The following is a 13,504-nucleotide window of genomic DNA, read 5'->3' as shown; positions in this document are numbered from 1 at the left end:
CACCCTGGTGGCCTGTTGCTGGAACACTGAGCGAGGAAAAGGCGGCCAGAACGTAGGGCTAAACGCGAAGAAGTACCTAAGTCATAAGATGGGTCAAAGACGATACTGGGCGAGAAACAATCGAAGGGCACAGCCCCCCCGGTCGGACGTGCGCTAGTTTACTCCGTACTCTCGAGTTTGAGAAAGGAAGAAAGTCCGGCACCCCGGGCGTTAGATCATGGTGTCTTAGCCCAGAGAATCGTAAAACGGCTGCGGACAGGCTGCTGCGTAAGGCGCGGGTTGGGTTGCAGTGAAACAGTCGCGGCGCGGCCTGAGCTGAGCCGGGGGAGTGAAGAGTCGATCGAAACCATCACGAACGACGAGGCGCGATGTCGAGCGACTTTTCGCTGGCCGGTCACGGGAAGCGCCGTTGCTTGGCGGTTCGGCCAGTGAATCAGGGGGTGTTTGTATTGCAGCCCGTATCGCAGCTTTGCATGCGGGCCCATGCCACCAATCGTGGCCCGCGGTTCGCGTCGCTGGTGTCCACCTTAGACGAGCTATACCTATTTCAGCTTAGTCTTGTCCACGTGTACGATCGTCCAGCTCGTATCCATTATTATTACTGGCGGCAGATCTGGTGCTGATATCGAAAGACGCATCCTATGGGTGAAATACCACGGGAATTCTGGGCTGACAAAGCTCTCCTTAGCGCTCTGGGACACTGGCGAACAACTTGTTCTCATAGACTAATGCTGTTGTCCCCCTCCCCTTTTGTTTGGAATTGGGCATTGCCTTTGGCTGCGGGTAATTAACCTTAACTCACCCGTTAACCAGGCCGCGCCTCTGTCACTCAACGATCGGTACGGAGCGCTCCGTATCAATATGTGCTACCGGCACTTTGAAAAAAAAAATGGCGCTGTGGGTACTGGAAAAGCGAACGTTCGAACTTGGAAGTGGGCATGGTCTAGCTTGAGAACGTGAGCATAAGTGTACGGAGTATCTCGAAGCTTCTATGTAGTATCTCGATAATAGAGATGCAGTAGTGGCAGGTCTCTTGGAGACGCCGCGCTTTAGAAAAGATTGGCGATTCACCGGCCACACCGGACATGAAGCAAAACAAGAGCCGGGAAAGAAGCATGCGCTCCTTGCATACCACAGCAAAATTCCATCGTCTGCTGAGAATTGGACACCGTGGAGCCTGCCACGTAGATCTGTTGGCCAGCAACCTCAGAAATGCGCCGATAGAGCACATCGACCAGACAATGCATCCATAGCTGGGTTTACTACTAGGGCTGATTATGCATGTGATGAAGCACCCAGAGAACAATTAAATATCTACGGAGTTCTCCGTACGTTGGCCTCCAAAAGCTCTCGAACAAAAAAGGAACAAATATTTTTGCGGGGAAGCACCACTTTTATCTCCGGCCGTTTAAGTCCAGCATCGGATAAATAAATATACGCATCCCGAAATCACGTGATTATGGAAGATCAAACCTGATGATATAATTGGCCGGCCCGATACCAGCGTCATACCTGGCATCAACAACTGCTGACCTTGAAGTGTTGAAATCACCCCAGTCTCGCAACATCCCAATTTACGCTAAAGGAACCCCGGCGAAGACCCGAAGCTCGAATGCTCTTCATACAGCTACATTGACCATACCGTCAGGGCGAGGGGCCATGAACCCCCATATTTCCGTTCCACGTCAAAATGGCGGCCCGTCCAACGCTGGAGGGACGGCTTCGTCGAGCCGCAATTCATTACGTTTACCAAGATTCTTCCGAAGGTATGCAATCCACGACCCATTAGTATTTGCAGAATAATATTGGCTCACCTTCCCTGGATAGGCTGTTCAAATTCCCCCAGATGGACTTCGAAATGGCCATTTGGGAGATGACCTCGCTCCTGATTGCACCCAAGAAAGTGTTTAAGTCCATGTATTATCATGTTCGTCTTCTTACCTCTATTTCTTGCTTTATGGCAATTCTGACCTGAACTTTTCGTAATATAGAAACGTTTGTTTTCCCCTTGCTACTTACGATTCTCCCCGTAGCCTGATTATGTTGATTAGAAACGAAAAATACATGGCACCGACCAGATCCCTCATTCACTTACCTCCTATCCTTTTTTCTTCTCCTTACTGCCCTCGCCTGGGGACTCGCATATCGACCCGGCTTCGGCCCCATAGTTCGCCTTTGTTCTAGCTTCATACTTTTTCATTTTATCGGCGGCTCTCTCCTCATTTCCACAATAGCGTATTTTTCTGTCGGCAGAATATTTGGTCCCAATGGACCCGCTTCCACTATTGGTGAATGGCAAGGAATGAGATCGAGCTTAGGTCGAGTACGGCGTCGAGGAGCCGCGCAAGGTCTTTTTGCACAGCCAGGAGAGAAGGAGCAGATTGAGTTTGGCTATTGTTTCGATGTATATCCTCCATTAGAACTCTAGGGGCGGTAGATGCTGACAGTAATAGGTCTCTAATCGCGCGTTCTTTCCGCTCTATATTCATCTATACGTGATCCAGTTCCTCCTCCTTCCCTTACTTACTCGAAAATCCGACTCCTCTCCGAGTTTCCTTGCGACGTTCCTCGGAAATACACTTTACTTGTCCGCACTTACATATTATATATATATCACGTTCCTTGGATATAGTGCTTTGCCATTTCTCCATCACACGGAGCTCTTACTCTTGCCCATCCTTGTTCTTGCTATTCTCTGGCTAGTGAGTCTCATCATTGGATGGGGAGTTGTTGGCCAGGGAGGTGCGGTAGCTGGTTTATTCTGGGGCGTTTAAAAATATCTACCGCCTTTTAAAAAACCCGCTTCCTCGAGAGCGGGATTTTTGGCATTTGGCACTTCATACCATAGTTGAGGCCCTGCAAGCTCCTTTTTAATTCTGCCCCAGAGGCTTTCTTCATCATGTATAGGCATGTTTTTCTTGGTTTGATATGTTATCGTTCTCTTAGCGGGTCGGGTTTGTATTTCAATAATTGCACTGTACGACATATGCATTGAAAAAAAGGTCTTTACTGTAGACTATAGGTGATCTTGGCATATTTCATCCCTTTGTTTGGCTTCTCGTGAGCACTCTATGTCCTTCTCAAACCTCATCTGCAAAAATCTGATTGAGGCGAATAGGTCTTGAGACTCTTCAGCCCCCCGAAAGATGCCACAACGAAAAGCAGGAGCTCGAAACGATAAAACTTCAATCTGTACTCCGGACAGAGTACTTTCGGTCCGATGGGCCACAGCAGTCCAGAGGACTTGGCTTTTCAGTGCTGAGTTTCGATACGAGAAACCAACCTCTTGAATAAATCTCATGGCAACATGATTCTCGCATACGGCCGTACGCAGCCCATTGTCTTATTTCAAATTAAGTAGAGGCCTCGGTGCCTCCGGCATTTTCCGAGCCGGGCGAACTCGCCTTCACGACAAGCGCAAACTGCGTCGCGACTTGTGAAAGGCTAGACACAGAGCCGGCTCTTGTTCCAGTGAGCAATGACGAATCTAGATGCAGCTCGTAGTTGAGAATATAAACCTGACAATCTCAGCATCCTGCAAAAGATGACCGGCATTTTACCTATAGCTACACCTTTCCTCGTCTGTTTACAGCATCCTGAGAAATGGCAGACCCGTCACCTACTTCCACGCCCTCTACATTCTTTTCTTTCCTACGATGTCTGCGTTACCACCAGACACCAATAACAACGTTCCGCTCCAGCCTCTCCGAGCGCATTGTCAACCCGCGCGGGCATCGTATCCTCGAAGACTGCTACACAGCCGCACTTCCTAGTGATACGCTCGTTCGAAGTGCCTCCCCTTTGGGAAACACTACGTCAAAACCACTTTTTCAGTTTGGGGATGAAGAACTCCTGGCAAGGTTCACGCGAGGATTTTTTGGGGGGCGAATTTTTACACCAGAGCGATTGATTCTCGGAACAGGTGCTATAAAAGCGCTATCCGTGCAACTCGAAGGTATTGTTCTGCAAGTCTTCATGACTTTGAAGCAGTGTCCTGATCCCATCAAAACCAGGTCTTAAAGACTCTGCAGGAAAAGCCGAAGTTATAGATGCAATATCCGTTCAAAAGCCCTCCGATATCCCCCAAGACAGACTACTTCCCCTCAAGTCTAAGTTGTACGGCGCATTCCAAGTGATCGACTTCCATATTCTCCCCACCTCGACTCCTATAGCTGATAGCAACTCACCCAAGGCTCCTTATTCATATATTGATATTGGTTTTGGTAGCGGTCGCTTTGGGGGATGTCATCGGTTCTCCGTACATCACCAGCAAGATCTTCGCCCTTCTTCAGATGCGTCCCTTAAAAAGGATGGACAGACAATAACCTTTAGCTTAGCCCAGTTCACATGTAATCCTATTGATAGGGATGATTCACGCGCCGCTATTAAATATCTGAACTGGTTCCATCAGGTGTACGCAAAACTCTTGTTTGCGGATGCATTACGGGGCATCGTCGGTCACTATGGATAGAGTACGAAAGAGGTGGCTATATATATATATATATATATATATATAACTACTGGAGAATAGTGTTTGTTAGATAAGTCCCTTAAAAGCTGGCCTTACCACACAACATCCCAACTCTGAAATGGCTTTATTTGTCTGCTGCATGCTACGGGGCTGCCGAGGGGCATAGGGCAAGAAATAGCAAATCTACTTGTAAATAGTTGTAAATCTTCAAATAAATATCACTACCATTCAAAGACATTGTCTCTATGCCATAGGCAAATATCTTCGCCTCTAAATATGCAATGACGTCTACCCCCAGCCAAGCGAAGAAGCAAGAGCTGAATCTGCTGAACCGAAGAAAGGTAGACAAAACGGAATTGAACCTAGCAGCACCATTGTCATTTGAAATTTTCGTCGCATCGTAAAGGAAATAAACAACCATCTCTGGGAAAACCAGCGCTATAGGTTATTTCCGTCCTGTAGTTTTCTTACCACCCTTACCTTTCGCAGCAGGACCCATTGCTGCTGCACGCAGCTTCGCTTCCCTCTCTTTTTGCTCCACCTTTTCACGCTCGCGTTCCTCACGCTCTTCCTTTTCTGCTTCCTTACGGGCCTTCTCCGCTTCGCGCCGCTCCTTAATAAGTGCCAGACGTGCCAAGTCAGCACGAGCCTGTTCTGTTTTTCCTTCTGCATGAAGTTTCATGTATCGTTCCCGGGCTTGTTGCGCTTCAATTGCCTCGCGCTCACGACGAGAAAGTTCGCCCGTGGGCTTAGGTACTGGTGTTCCGTTCGGAGCTGCCGCAGCTTGGGAGCGCGATTTGGCGGTGTGATTTGGATTTGCCGGCATATCTTCATCAGATTCAGTTTCACTATCGGAAGGTGGCAGGTCTCCTGGGGCTGCTGCTATTTGATTCTTCTTGGCAATAGCGGCTTCTTTTCGTGCTTTTGCCGCGGCTTTGCGTTGCTCACGGCTCATTTCTTCTGTTGCTTTAGATGACGTTGCTTCGTCCTCCTCAGATTCTTCTTCAGATTCATCCTCTTCTTCCTCAGAAGAGTCATGTTTTTCGGCCGGATCCTGCGGATAAACAGGTTTAGAAACGCATTATAAAGACCACTTAAGAGATAAGGTACGAACCTTCCACATTCCGATAGGGTTTCCATCTTTGTCTAAGGGCTGAAGGTCACGACTAAAATGCTTTCCGCCTACAATGTTTTGGAAGAGGCTGTCAGCGGGAGTCATATCAAGCATTCGGTGTGTAATACCACCACGGGAGGGCTTCCCAAATTTTCCTCCACGCCCACGGGGAGCCATGATTAGCAAGAGTAGGTCTTTGTATCCAAAAGTCTACCCTGAGGGTCTGCAGTAGAGTACCAACAAAATAGCCAGTCGACGAGGGGCAGGCAATCGTAGGTCACAAGCGGGGCACGTGCAACAAGGTTTAGCTCAAGAAAAACTAGCTTATGCGGTCCTTTAAGGCTGGGATGTCCAAAAGTACAAATAGCAGAATCAGCACATAGTCTACGACCTGAATAAAACGAACCGGACGCTGAATGGCGGGGAAAAAAAGAGGGGAGAGAATGAGTGACTCGTTTGGAGCTGCAGCGGCGTTGCTTGGCGGCGGAACCCTGTGTCTGTTTGTTCTGTTTGGTGTTGGCACTGTTTGCACTGTCTAACCACTTAAGGCTGTCGCTTTTCAAAGCATCGCAGCAGCTTTCTTCGACGCAGCTTAACAACCATCTGTGTGGGCTACTCGGTCCAGCTTTCTTGATATCAATGCCTGGTCCTGCTCAAGGCGTCATCCTGCAGAGATGGAGTTATTATTGAAAGAGGATGGCGACTTGCGCCACCTTATGCCTTCATTCTCATCATACACACCATCAATCCGCCTTTGTGGCGTGCGTCTTGTTATCATACCCCAAAGATGGTGTCCCTTACATTGTTTACAGAAACATATTATTATGCTTGACTTAATATCTTCCTGGATGATATGGAACTCTAAGCATGCCTTCTTCTAGTGACTGCTCTCTCTCCACAAAGACACCCAGTGCTGCATGCGTCTAGATGGTTGTGTGGTGCTCTTGCTGTTAGCCCTCATCTTAGGAATGACCCTTTTGGGTGTGGAATTCTCCTGAACTCTCAGTTCATATCTTGTAATACCAGGGTTAGGGCTAGTCGCAAAGGGGATATTGTTTTTTCACTCTTTGAAAAGTATCCCCCCTCGTTGAGAAATTTTCGGACTAGATGATATATTCAATGAAATACTATATTCCGCCTGAATGGTCGGTAGGTAACTACTATACCTTAATGATGTATTAGAAGGTTAGGAAACAGTTTTCATGTGCCAATGCCTACGTTTGGCAAAGCCAAAACTTGCACCTTATTCAATTCATCAAAGGCTCTATAAGCCTCAAGAGGGCAATATACAAAACACATTAGACTTTTGCTTTTAGTTTCGGGCCTGTTAGAGCAAAACGAGCCAGTATTAGAACACCTGTTCCAAGAAGCATGGACAAGCCGGCAAACAACTGCATATACAGATACGAGCCGTTCCCCTTTTCAATTAAGGCGCCAGCAATAGGGGGGCCCGTCAAGGATGCAACGCTAACAATACTTAAAATCATTCCAAACCTCACTCCGGTCTTCTTCATATCTGTTGACAAACTGGTAGCCACCGCAGGAAATAGAGCTTGCATACCGGCACCAAAGAAGCCATAGAGAGCGGAAAAGGCATATAAGGTGGGGGACGATTTTACGCCACTCCAGGCGAATAGGACTATGGAGGATGCAAATGTGAAAGGGATGAGTGCATTCATAGGACCGATAAAGTAGTCTGCTAAGAAGCTGGGGATCATCCGGCCAACTGTGCCGAGAGCATTCATAATCATCAGGATGGTAAGGCCTTCGCTTTGAGATAGTCCAATTGCGTTGCGACCAAAACTGTTTATGTAAAAGAAGCCAATATACAAGGCCCAGAAGTTGAGAAACATACCAATGGCGTATAGGGAATATGAAGGTTCTTTAAATGCTGGCCACTCAAAAAATGGACCGCTACGACGGGGTGGGATGCGTGTGCGAAAGAATATGAAACCAGGGGCAAGAGTGATAACTGTAACTAGTCCAAGAACGCGCATCGTCCATGGGTAGCCAATGCGAGGAAGGAGTTGCTGTACAATGATAGGGAAAATTATTCCTCCAGTGGCCGAACCACATGCAGAAATAGCGATGGCAATCGATCGTCGAGATGAAAAGTATGTGGACACCAAAGCAACGGTGGGGCAGAAGATCAATCCGCTCCCTATGCCTAAGCAAAGTCCCTGGGCAAGGAATAATTGCAAATACGTCTTGCAAAGAGAGGTCATAAAGACGGCGAACATAATAGTGACAGCACCAAGGCTCCACACTGCCTTGAAAAACCCGGCGTCCGTGGCGCGGCCGGAAAATGTTCCAATACCAAAAAGCAAGAAGATCTGAACGCTCCCAACCCAGGATATATCTGAAGGTGAACGTTTAAGGGTCTCTGTGTAGTAGTCTTGAAACATTCCAAAGCTATTAACAAAGCCCCATGTGTTAAAGATGGCCGCATGTGCTAGGATAGCTTGTAACCAGGCGTGAAATCCTCCATCAGGCGGGGGGCCTGGATCTCTCCCGGAATCTTTTGTTCGTACAACAGAAAGTGTTCTGGTAATTACGTTTTCTTTCTCAATTGGATTGGTGGGCTCACGGGTGAGTGAATATCGAGGATGCTCTTCAATATCGTCGAATTCACTTGACGATTCTTTTTTTCTTTCATATGTTGGCGAGTTCGAGTCATCGTGAACAAGGTGACCAGTGTTATCCAGTGGTTTTTCAAGATGTATCGAAGAGATAGTGTCTTCCGAGGTTGACTCAAGTGGTTTGCTCGTCATTGCTAATAAAGTGATGAAGACTTTCTTTAATCTCTGAGTGGAGGATTCCTTCTTGGGGTATTGCTGCACTTCCGGGTGAAGTGTAACGTTTCCAGGGCTGCTGTTGTGGTACCTAAGCAGTGATTAGATCGATATATATGCTATCGAGCATCATACTACTTACCCTTGAATAGAACATGAAAGAAATTCAACACGATAGCCCAAGGACTTATCTATGGCTGTTCTAAAATAACTAAACGACCCTGCAAAATCTTTGGAATCGTAATTCTCGGCTGAAAACCAAGACAAAAATGTTGGGGCGATACCTTTTCCCGAGGTAGATTCATCAACGGGGTAGACTCGGTGATTATAAAGGGCAGAAAGAAAAAGTGCGTTTTCATGTATCACCTGTTATTGCAGAGAAGGATAGAAAAAAAGAGAGGAAATATGACAAGAATATAATTACCTTCCAGTCGGTGAGCGGACTCTTTTTTGACTTTCATATTCCAGTCATTTTGCAGCCCAGTTCTGAGCCCGCGTCTCGGTTTAATATGACCCGCGGGCTGGAACCTCTGCACTATGTGGGTAAGGGACGTGCTAGCTGCGGGGCTCCCGGGTTTCATGGATTTTTGGGCACCACAGCATGCTTAATTTTCAGACATCGGCGCCGGCAATCATGAGCCGTACAGCAACGGCAAGAAACAATCTTCCACACCAACCGCATTGAACGAGAAGGGGGAGGGCAACAAATTTTCAACCGAGAGACGGAGGCCCAGCACATATTGAAACCCGAGAATCCGAGCGTCGGAGGTGCGTCTCGCCAAAGCCAAGCTCGCCATCGTTCCTGCGGCGAAGACGTTTGGCTTCAAAATGCTGGTCTGGCCGGCTGAATCGGCACGACAAACGACAAAAGGGCGCGGTCATGTGATATCTGGAATCATCGGATAAATGATAATGCGAATCCTTCCACTAGCATGGAGGCAAGCCGTCGTTGATAACCGGCTCTACATACGGAGTACATGAATACTTATTCTGTTGTATGATCTGAACTGTGAGAATTTGACATGGCTGTTTGGGACAGGCCGAATACCCATTGGTACTCCGTATAGATTGATGAGATGAGACTACTATGACACCTGTTTGGAAACATCGCAGTAGCTGTAAGCCTGCAGATCCTTCTCCCTACCCTGGAAAGCGTGGAGCTTCGCGCTGTGCTGGCCTTCATCCGTCTTAACCGGTCAGAGGGGAGAGTGGTCTTAGTGAGGATCTTTTTTTAACCCGTTTTCTCAAAGCAGGCGAGTTGGATAGATACACCCTCTGCGAAACAAGCTTTTCTTGCACCTTGGCGTAAACTGGGTATCCTATCCCGAATGTGAAGAGCTATTTCGACGCCAGATACGAACATAAGCACATCTATCTTTGCTCCACACGGAGCTTGAAGGCACGAAAAAGCTGGTATCGCTACAGTGCGAACTAGGTTGGGGGGCTATTATGGTTTTTGGGGAGATAGAAAGCAGTAATCCGACAAATATGATTCGGGAGGTATGAGGCACCTGTGTCTTCAAGAAGAACAATTCATGAAATTCATGGATTTCAGGTCGCGTACGTAGTAATGAATAATTGATGGATGGGCTATTTTTCAATATTTTCAGGATGCGACATCAAGAGGGTAAACAGACCATACACTAGCATCTATATTTCGCTTCTTCGCTCCCAACTTCCCTTCAAAAGACTGCCAACAGCCTATTGAGGGGGGAGGAAGGAGGGTGTCAAAGTGTTAAAATTGTGGCTTCAACAGCGCTGTTTTCTACTGGGTCTTGGAAGCAGCAGTGTCGTGCACTATTAGTCAGCGCCAAGCGGCCTTATAAAAATATCTTTACCAAGACGATGTTACGGAGAGTACTCTGTACGGAGTACGGGGTCTAGTCTTCGTCGTAGGGTAATTGGCCCTTATCCGTTCTTTATAGAATTTATACGTCCCCGTCGCTCATTGAGGGCTGGGCCGCGAAGTCCTCGCTCATGGCTACGCGACGACCACTTCACACCACCCTGGGCGCAGCCTCTTGCGTCCCCTCTTCCTTCAGCTCGATACCGTCTTTCCACCCAATATCCTTTCACCAACGCAACATTCGCTCTACCCTTGCGCACTTCTCATCCTCTCCCAAGTTTAGTGTACCGCTGTCGCCGTCAGAAAAACCCGCCGAAACACAGTCTATACCTCATTCCTCATCTACCTCCTCCGATCTTTTTTCTGCCGTAAATCCGTTACCTTCAACCAGACCAGCACAGCTTGAACTACCGGAGACGTCGGCAAAGTCCAATGTATTAAAGTACGCCTACTCCCAGGCAAAGGCATATATTTCTTTTTACAAAACTGGAGTTAAAAATGTATACCATAACTATCATGCTGCTGTACCAATTTGGAAGAAACTAGGTTTCAATGGATACTTGCCAACGTCGTTGCCTCCACGGGCTTTATCGGGTACAACGGTTTTCGAACAGCTTGTTTTACAACAAGGTGTAACGCGGGCGCAGTTCCAGTTGCTCCGGCGCAGTGCCTACGATGTTCGCCGGATGCTTCCATTTATATTAATTTTGATCGTCTGCGGAGAGTTCACTCCGGTTATCGTACTGGCACTTGGATCGAGGGTCACTCCACTAACATGTCGGGTACCAAAGCAGCTAGATAAAGACCGGCAAAAGAAACTTCAACGGAAAAACGATGCTCTTCGTGTTACCGCATCCTCGAAACAATGGGAAAACCCTACCGCATTGCCAAAGTCAATCGCTGCTGCTGTTCAACATGCATCCTCCACGGACATTTTACGTTCTTGTGCAATGTTGGGGTTATCGAAATCCCACCGTTTACCCACTTTTGTGCCTGGGTTTATGGAGGATCTGTTCGTGAATTGGCGGTATCGGCCCCGATTAAAAAGGTGGCTGGAGTATCTGGCTGTTGACGATGCTCTTCTTAGGGAAGCTGGTGGTGTGAGCGACTTGATCCCGGAAGAGGTTCGTATTGCGGTGGAGGAACGAGGCGGCGTGGATGTTGGACTAGACGCTGCGACCGAGGACCAAAGAGTAAAAGCCATGAAAAAATGGCTACGGAAGTGGATAGAAGATGGTGAAAAAGTGTGAAGATTGGCTTAGACACCCCCTTTTTTATTTTCCTTGACCTGGATTAAACAGTATTCGGATTGGGTGATACAGCCCAAAATGACTGCGGGAATCGGACGAGACATTTAGAATTTTCTCCATGTATGTACTAACACTTGATTTCACTATATCCTGTATTACTATCATGAATGATGTTCTACTGAAGCGTTTCAACCGGAATTTGGATGTGAGGTACAAATATAACTCTGCTCGGATATTGAATCGCCTTTGTTTTATATACTACATACCTAATATGGATCAATCTCAACATGTAAAATATGCGGCGAGATCCCTAGGAAGAGATTGGAAACGCCAAATTGACAGCTATCCATCGGTACCAAGAATGATTTTATCCCTCATCCGTTCAAGATAGTCATACTTACCACCCAAAGCAAAATCCAACAAACCTGCAGTTGCGCTGTTCTCAGCTTGATTAGCTACCGTTGTCGTCATCATATGTTGGTCTCCATGATGTTCCGAATCAACACCCCCTGGCTGTTTATCCCATGCCGTTATCCCGCGCTTCAAATCCTCATAAACATCCCGAAACACATTTTGCAGTTCCAAAGTCCGAAAGCATGTCATCCCAAGATCATTCAAGTAATTAGCAGGGTCTTGGAGACACAGCATATGGCTACCCAACCCAGCTGATCTCTTCCCAATGCTGATTTGGCCTCGAACAAAAGGCGCTCTCAGCTCGATCCGCCGGTAAGCTTCGCGAAGAGGGCCTCTTTTGCGGAAGACAGAGGGTGGGTCGACTGAGATCCCGTAGCGACGGAAATTAATCGTGGAGTAGAAGTGAAGGATATGGAGGAGTTGTTCGGCTACATTAACACGGGAGTATTTACCTTCAGATAGCTTTAGGGCCGCGACGATCATCATGGTAAGAGTGTGTACATCTATGGTCCGATTCTTGACGCCAAAGAGACGCCGATTTTGTAGCATCATTCGTAGGACGGCTAGGAGGGGGCGGAGGGTTGGGAACTCAGATTGATAGGTTTTGACGAATTGAAGGGAGCTGGGTAATTGGGTGGCACAATGGAAAGTCATTGGGAGGTTGGTGGCAGCATGCACTGCGTCGATGACTGGGACGCGAGAGCGGATTAGGTCGACGGAGGAGAAAAGTGCAGTACCACGGAGGAGGCGCGAAAGTTGTTCTTGCCGCTCTAATTGGAGTTCGGTAATTTTTGGGCGGGTTGGACTTGGGCGTCGAATGTCCGAGACGTCGTCCGGATCGGAAATAATAGTCAGCAATTCAATTGAAGAGTCGCGCATTGTCAATCCGACGGCCCTAGGTCCAATAATATGTAGGGGAAGACAGTCTGCACCCCGAAGCTTATCTGTCACGTCGCTGATGACTTTGTTCGCAGCAGCGGTTTCCTGCGGAATTGGGGCCATGTACATCTCAAATGCTTTTATTTCCTTCTCCAATCGTGAAATTCCATTGGTACCAGAAGTGTCTAGATAGTCCACCCAGGGATATTGAAGGCCATTTATGATTGATGGCAGCTTCAACCTGCGCACAGAACTCTTAGTAAGTCTCTGGAAAAAAGAGGCAGCTCCATGACCCCGAGCAGGTAGTTTGACGTTCCTCGACGGTGCATGCAGTCTTTCTGAAGTCGGCGGTTCGGGTATTTCAGTCAAATTCTGGGCGATTGAAAGGTCACTTTCCCGCAGTTTTTGCTTCTCCCAGTGGGCACGGGCACGCTCAATCCCACTGGGCTCTTGCTTGTCACCATTTTCGGGTGTAGACAGAACTCGGCGGATTAGCCTGAACCGATTCGCAGATCGATGCGCCTCAAGAGTTTCTTTCAGACTGCTCGTAATAACTGGCAGATCGTTCGCGGAACGGCCGAGTGAAGGAGAGGCATGGTACTGCCTGCTGCGGCGAAAGACGGGTCTAGTTAGTACAAGGGGGGAGAGGGAGACCATTCGAGCCAACAAGACCCGACCAAAGGCGCGTCACTGATGACCGTGTGGAGATGGCGAGATGGAATTTGAAGTTCTAGGGGC

The 13,504-nt window shown here is 47.8% G+C and overlaps 5 protein-coding genes across 5 annotated transcripts; 2 read left to right on the top strand and 3 right to left on the bottom strand.

Moving 5' to 3' along the window:
- Positions 1-3,603: 3,603 nt before the first annotated feature.
- Positions 3,604-4,471, top strand: LOZ57_005084 (uncharacterized protein; the record flags this gene model as incomplete). The annotated part of the gene is made up of 2 exons (XM_049254117.1): positions 3,604-3,955; positions 4,014-4,471. The coding sequence occupies 2 exons, from the start codon at positions 3,604-3,606 to the stop codon at positions 4,469-4,471; spliced, it is 810 nt and encodes a 269-aa protein (XP_049106964.1).
- A 445-nt stretch (positions 4,472-4,916) lies between these two features.
- Positions 4,917-5,762, bottom strand: LOZ57_005083 (uncharacterized protein; the record flags this gene model as incomplete). The annotated part of the gene is made up of 2 exons (XM_049254116.1): positions 4,917-5,525; positions 5,586-5,762. 2 exons carry the CDS (start codon positions 5,760-5,762, stop codon positions 4,917-4,919), a joined length of 786 nt encoding a protein of 261 aa, XP_049106963.1.
- Positions 5,763-6,883: 1,121 nt separating this feature from the next.
- On the bottom strand, positions 6,884-8,838 carry LOZ57_005082 (uncharacterized protein; the record flags this gene model as incomplete). Its single annotated transcript, XM_049254115.1, has 3 exons — positions 6,884-8,468; positions 8,520-8,628; positions 8,802-8,838. The coding sequence occupies 3 exons, from the start codon at positions 8,836-8,838 to the stop codon at positions 6,884-6,886; spliced, it is 1,731 nt and encodes a 576-aa protein (XP_049106962.1).
- A 1,516-nt stretch (positions 8,839-10,354) lies between these two features.
- Positions 10,355-11,473, top strand: LOZ57_005081 (uncharacterized protein; the record flags this gene model as incomplete). The annotated part of the gene is made up of 1 exon (XM_049254114.1): positions 10,355-11,473. One exon carries the CDS (start codon positions 10,355-10,357, stop codon positions 11,471-11,473), a length of 1,119 nt encoding a protein of 372 aa, XP_049106961.1.
- A 342-nt stretch (positions 11,474-11,815) lies between these two features.
- On the bottom strand, positions 11,816-13,423 carry LOZ57_005080 (uncharacterized protein; the record flags this gene model as incomplete). The annotated part of the gene is made up of 1 exon (XM_049254113.1): positions 11,816-13,423. The coding sequence occupies one exon, from the start codon at positions 13,421-13,423 to the stop codon at positions 11,816-11,818; it is 1,608 nt and encodes a 535-aa protein (XP_049106960.1).
- Between the last annotated feature and the right edge of the window lie 81 nt (positions 13,424-13,504).

Source organism: Ophidiomyces ophidiicola, assembly GCF_022830035.1.
Source record: "Ophidiomyces ophidiicola strain CBS 122913 chromosome Unknown scaffold_23, whole genome shotgun sequence".
In the NCBI taxonomy this organism is placed as follows: domain Eukaryota; kingdom Fungi; phylum Ascomycota; class Eurotiomycetes; order Onygenales; family Onygenaceae; genus Ophidiomyces; species Ophidiomyces ophidiicola.
This window is presented reverse-complemented; position numbering and strand designations above follow the sequence as displayed.